The sequence below is a fragment of the Hetaerina americana genome, unplaced genomic scaffold (genome assembly GCF_022747635.1).
Source record: "Hetaerina americana unplaced genomic scaffold, ioHetAmer1.1.p SCAF_8, whole genome shotgun sequence".
Classification (NCBI taxonomy): Eukaryota; Metazoa; Arthropoda; class Insecta; order Odonata; family Calopterygidae; genus Hetaerina; species Hetaerina americana.
In genome coordinates, this window is record NW_027287427.1 from 572501 (window position 1) to 578984 (window position 6484).

The window sequence follows — 6484 nt, forward strand, 5'->3', positions numbered from 1 at the left end:
CGGCACAATAATGGGCTGACACAATATAACACAAATAGAATAGCAACATTTAAAAGGACACTCACACGGTAAATTGTTCGAGCTTTCGGCCCTCTCAGAGGCCTTCTTCAAGAGAGACTGAAAATATGCTGTTGCTGTGGAGAGGGGAAAGAGGTATGGGCGGGGAGGGGAGGTGTGGAGGGAATGCTGGGAGGGCAATTAAAGATGGTGTTTAAGGGTGGGAATTATATATATAATATTATATATATATATATGCATTCGGAGGCTACTGTTAACAAATAATTATGACAGAATATGTTGAAAGTTGCAGAATAAATAATGTATTCAATAGATAATTAAATGTGCCATGATTACACTAATGACACCATGATAACAGAATTAACCTTTGGATTTTCAAAATAAATCCGCAGTTTATTGGAATTTCTGAAGTACTCATTCTGATTTAATTTTGATTTTGCATGGGCTGAAAAAAACTAAAAATTTTTACTTTATCTTTAACTAATCAAATTGCTCTAGGGCATGAATACAGAGTGTGTAGTAAAATTTCTTCAAATCTGAGTGAAATGATAAGAGTGAAAAGGGTATGGAGGCAAGTTTTGAAGGTAAGATGAAGAAGACATGATGCAATGAAGTGGAGCATTTATCTTCAACAATTTTTTGAATAACATAGCTTCATTATATCTCCACCAGGAAAAGCTTCTGAATTCCGTTCATGGGAACTCAATGTTTCTTTGATTGTTCCTCTGAATAATCTACTGAAGAAATGTGGACATGATTATAGCAACACCAAGAGGAGCCACCACATATGCACTTAATATAGAGCAACTCCACTGCAAATGGGAGGGCACGAGAAGGGTGAACTTCTGGGATGTGTTAGTGGCGTACAGTACATCACTGCGGAGATGAGGGATTGTCATTATGTCAGATGCACGACTAAAAGCAGAGGATGAGTACAAAATAGATGAAGTCACTTGATGCTCTAGGGGTCATACATGATCCGAGGTGTTGCCAGGCAAGGCTGTTTAAACCCACCTGGTACTCTGAGGCCTTCAAGAGCTCCTGCCTCCCCTCTTCAATTCTCCCCTGAACTGTCTCTGCATTATTCTCAATGGAATCTGAAGGAAAAATCATTGAGGGCATTAATTTCAACTCTAGATGAGGGAATGTTTACCCTCTCTCAGTATGAGGGTGAAATATTCCAACACTTCCATTTTTCCAAGTACCTATGACTTAATGATGTGTGAAAACAGAAAATGACTGAAGAAGGCATAATGTGGGGACTGATCATGGATTGGGTTGACACCAAAAGTATTTAGCATAGCTTACTTAATGCTCCTCCTTTGGCCAACACAACATTCCGTTGGAGGAGTGATTTTTATTTCTACCAGCAGACTGCAGGTCAACACTGACATGGAACCCAACCATGGGAACACCTCTAAGCCCCTCCTTACCAGCCACAAACACGTTAACACCCTGAATGATAATAAACCATTCTCCAACTCCACACACTTTCTGTCTCCCTTCCTTCTTTCTATCTAACCTGCCCTATCTTTCCCTCACTCCTTCCATTCTCCCCTCTAGCACTGTCCCCCCTCCAGATCATCCCACTACCTCTAAATATCTCCTTTCTCCACTTTTCTTGCTCTATTTGGAACTCTCCCAACAAACCTCTCCCCTCCTCTACCATGCTTACATTTTCTTCATATGTTTACCTTTGTTACCATTTTATTTCTTTCCCTCCTCCTCCAAACCCACATCCGAACGCCTCCACTTTATTCCTATCTATCATCTTTTGTCAACAACCACGTCTACAAGTCGTACAAACTACACCCTAAACAAAAGCTTCATTTACATATTTTCTTCATGTCCTTACTTGAGGTTCCTGCCATCAACTCTCTCATGTTGCGAAACTATGCAGGTCTTCCTTCAAACTCATCACTACTTTGCTCTCATTCATCCACCTGTAAATTACTTCCTCAATTTGTAGGATGTTCCACCACAGTTAATGCCCTCCTACTTTAAATGCTTATTTCAGCCTTCTTATTTCTGGACATAAATATCTTCATTTTATTTTCATTCTTTCTCATCCCATTCCTTGCACACTAGTTTGGTAGTATACTCAGCAATGATCGCCATCCGTTGGCTAACTAATGGTTGACCATCTGCAAATCGAACTGGCTTGATCAGTTCCCCATCAACATTTATTCCTTCAATGTAACTGGTTAGCGGATGACTCCATTAAAAGTCACTGTTGCGGTATATCCTGCAATTTCTTTGGAATTTATTTATTCCTCCCTATAGCCCTTCAACTGCCTTTCTTACTATTTATTTAGCATACACGCTGAAGGCAGTGGGTGATAATGGACAGTCCCGCCTCACTCCCCATCTTACCTCTCCATTCACATCCCACATGATGAGTTGGAGGCATACAGGTTTTGCATTAGTCATCTACCCCTCAGTTATGCCACTATCTCCTGCAATTCATTCTTAGTTGTACCCAATCATCACCGTAGAATGCCTTCCAGAAATTCACAACTCAAGCAACTCCTAGTTATAAACTCTTTCTTTTGTCTTCTCCCCTTTACGAATCCAAACTGATCACACCCAAGCAATCACTTGCTCTCTTTTCTGATCCTCCATTGATGATCATAAGTACATGCTACCTAAGCTGAATGCAAAATGAAGCATTACCCTTTGGGTTCTCATGTGCATCTGCTTTTCCTCTTTCGGGATAAGATTTCATACTGCTCTAACAAATCCTTTTCTGGTAAAAGAAGAAAGGAATGATTAGTACTAACTAGTCAAGAGCTGACTTTGGCAGAACTAAGGAAAATCAATCAAAATTCATGGAAAGAGTAATCGGTCCACGTGTGATAACTGAAGTCTCTGGAAGAAGACCATCATGCAATAAGTAATTAACAATGAAATGAAGTTCTGGTACCAGCCATTTCGTTTCAATGAGTGAAATGAATGGTACAAGTAATTGATAATTGATTGATTTTATACATCACTTCATTCATGCGATTGATTTCCCCCCCATTCCACTCACTGATTGACTCTGCTTGGTCAAAGGTGATGGCACTCAGCTCCCTCATTATCTGGTTGATGTCAAGCACATCCGCTTCAATCTTCTGAATGCTTTGCTCACGTTCCAGCAACAGCCCCGTCTCAAACTCAGCATCACGGTATTGTCTCTTGGCATGCACCTGTGCTTCCACCCGCCTTTCATCAGCCCACTCACCCTCCAGGCTGTCCACGTTACCGTTCTGCTGGTCTCCTTCCACCAACAATGCAGCAGGTAGTATTCTCATCTTCATCTTCTCCGCCACTGGCTGAAAAATTCTCTTTGTTACAATGGCCATGATATCATGGTCTATTCACATAATGTTTCCCAAGCCTCCCAATTGGTTAAAACAATTGTGAAGATAAAACAGTAAGCATCGCATAATTGTCTGCAATTGACACCATACAAGCTGTTGCAAGACCAGGGGCAGGGGATGCTGGGACACCAGATGTGAGGGATTAACCATGAAATCAGAAAACAACCGTGTACTATTCTGCAGAAAATTTTCTGGAATGATTCATTTCACCATTTTATGACATCATTGGGCACAAAGCAGCAGGGAGTAGAGGCAGTATGAAAGTTGAATGCAATTTCTCCAAGCATAATGGCCTTGCAGAAGCACACATCAACTAGTGAGCTTAAATAGTGGGTAGAGATGATGCAATGGAGGAGAGGGGGAATGCATGACGTGGAGGCAGAGGGCAGTGGTGGACGAAGGGAGGCGGTAGGAGCTCAGTCATGCACTTTGCCAGAGGCAGGCATTGGGATAAGTCCAGGTGAGAAGTGTTTAGCGGACAGCCATGTCAAGAGCAGCGGTGAGGGGTGAGCAAACACTAGCTCATTGCAGAGATCAACACTTGAATTAGAAGAAGATCTACTCATTTAAACCTGCGTGAGTTCAATGCTAAACCTATATAGAGGTAAATGCAACATTTTTGGTACTAAGTAAATAATTACAGATTGCTGCATCGTCAATGTTTTGCAAACAGTGAAGTGGGATTTGAAGTTGAGCCTTCTTCAATGCCCCTCGCCACATTTGCTGAATCTTCTGCCAGTCTCCCTCACATACACTGCATTCCAATGGCTATGGTTGAGTGAGTTCACTCCTCAGTCCACTTTCTGCGATAGAAGACCTTCCTTTAGGCTTGTGAGAGTGAGCAAGGCCATTGCACATTGACAAATTATGCTTAACCATTGCATTGCCTCCTTCCCAAAATGTTTAGTATACACACTCCAACTGAAGGTTTTGAAATGTTCCCGATGATGCCGCAAAATGGTGAAATGTACAGTTTTGTACAAATATTATAATTTACAAGTATTTTATATGGCAATTAATACTTGTGAGGAGTAGGAGATGGGAAGGGGAGGACACAATGAAGACTACAGGTCTAATCAGGATTGCATGCTTGTGTAATTTGGGCAAGTCTTGTATGAGCAAGGGTACTTTTATTCAATTTTTTAATATTTATAAATACAGAAAAATCTTCCTAAAAGTCTTCCACAGCTTGCATGGCTATTATTGGAAGAAAAATATTATAAATGAGAACTACAGAACTGAAATGAAATAAAAACCATGTGAGATTAACGGTGACATTAAGGGAAAAATAATTCAAAGCCTCACTATATTAGCGCAGTCATCTCGAGAGTGGTTACAGTGGAAGTAAAAGCAAGCAACAGAAATGTGAGGAAACATTTTCCCCAACATGCATGCACCACCCCAACAGCAGAAATCAATAGGCAAAACTGCTGAATTTTCAAATTAATGCCCAACTGAAATGTCTTGCAACCAACAGCAAATTTTCCATTACGACTAAATATGACCATAAACCCACTGCCATGTACCCTGGGACAGCTTGCGAGGTCATGTGCTTAGTTAAATAGTGGGCTCCAACAACATAATAAGGATAGATATAAAAAAAGTTTGCAGATGCTCCCTTTGAGACGGGTAAACAAACTGCCTTTAAAATGACGTTTATAACCATTCCTAATCCTGGCACCAATATATATTTAATTTTAATTATTTTTAGAGAGAAATACAAATGACCACCGTTAAAATGATCCTTCTCATCATAATGACACCCGAGGTAGGATGATTTCAACCAATAAAATTCACTCTCTTTAAAAACAAACTTAGTTCTGTAAAACGGGAGTATCTCCAACTTGATAAGTTTTACGTCAAAATTAAAGGGATTATACCAGTATGTCTGCAAGCAACATTACCAATTTATTTCTGTGTCAGATCAAAGTTCTTTATTTTCCTTATGTAGCAAAATAGAGAGGACTTAGATTCTCTATCATTGAGAAAGCCAACTTTATCAAAATCTGTCGGGCAACTGGTTGTTTCACTGAATGAAAAACACAATGGGATCTTTGTGCTCGTTTTATGCAACTCGATAGTGCAATCCTAACGTGAGTAAATTTATTAGTGAAAGTTTTCATGGTTTCTTTCCCGATCTATGATCGTGAAAACATCTTGGATCTCCATTGGGTAAACTTCTTCATAACATTAACCAGTTTAGTAAACAGTTAAACTGGGGAAAATCCGAGAGGAATTCACTATAAATCTAACGGTCTTTTAGAAAAACACCAAGACCATATGATTTTACTTCAACTCAGCACAGATTACATTAATAATAAGAGTCAACAAAAGGCATCATATGATTCCAATCCCCATCAAGGTCTACGAATACTATGATTGTTTAGATCTGGTGGCATTTATGGTTAAATTACCTGCTGAATGTCACTATAGAGCTGCACTGCCTCTTTGTAATCATGAATAAGCTTTTCAACTTGCAATTTTTGTTGCAAATTGGCTCCCCGACGAAATCCTCCAAGACTGTGTACTTCTTTTTGGGTTTGAGTGATTATTTGATTGGTGCTCATCTGAGTTACATGGCTTGAAAGGAAATATTTACATTTTAAGCAAAACTGAAAACGTTTTCGCTTGCCTACAGAATAAAATCAAAATAACACTTACACGTGATCCCTTAGTACTTGGTTATCCTTTTCGGTTCCGATAGTTTTTAAAGCTTTCTCCAGGGTTTTCCTCGACGTATTAATAGTGTAAATATTGGTGGTGATGCTGTCACAAAGGCTCTTGAATCCATGTATATTAAATTCTGGTCCTGCGAAACCCACAGCAGGTACGTGGCTCGTAGATCCATATGTCTTTTGATTCCTACCAAAATTCTGAGCCATTGCTGCGACTGTAAAATAAATCCATTTCAGCCAATGCAACCAAAATATGAGGGCTCAATCTACTATTTAACTATCACAAGGCTTAGAGATGTAGAATAATTATTTACCAAAATTAGCAATACATAAAAAAATTTGGTAATCTAAACTTCTTCTACCAGCAGTTCAACATTTCTGATTTAAATTTTGATTAAGAGACTTCGGAGGCAGACGATTAGTCATATG

The 6484-nt window shown here is 39.5% G+C and overlaps 1 protein-coding gene across 1 annotated transcript in view; it reads right to left on the reverse strand.

Moving 5' to 3' along the window:
• The window catches only part of LOC139697611 (syntaxin-12-like), a 9865-nt gene extending 3381 nt beyond the window's left edge, over positions 1–6484 (reverse strand). Inside the window, exons 1-5 of the mRNA XM_071596392.1 lie at positions 6370–6484; positions 6042–6270; positions 5795–5960; positions 3050–3332; positions 1033–1115 (exon numbers count right to left, since the gene is read on the reverse strand). Of these exons, the coding sequence (XP_071452493.1) occupies positions 1033–1115; positions 3050–3332; positions 5795–5960; positions 6042–6262 (753 nt within the window). The 5' untranslated portion in view covers positions 6263–6270; positions 6370–6484. The remainder of the gene's footprint in view (positions 1–1032; positions 1116–3049; positions 3333–5794; positions 5961–6041; positions 6271–6369) is intronic.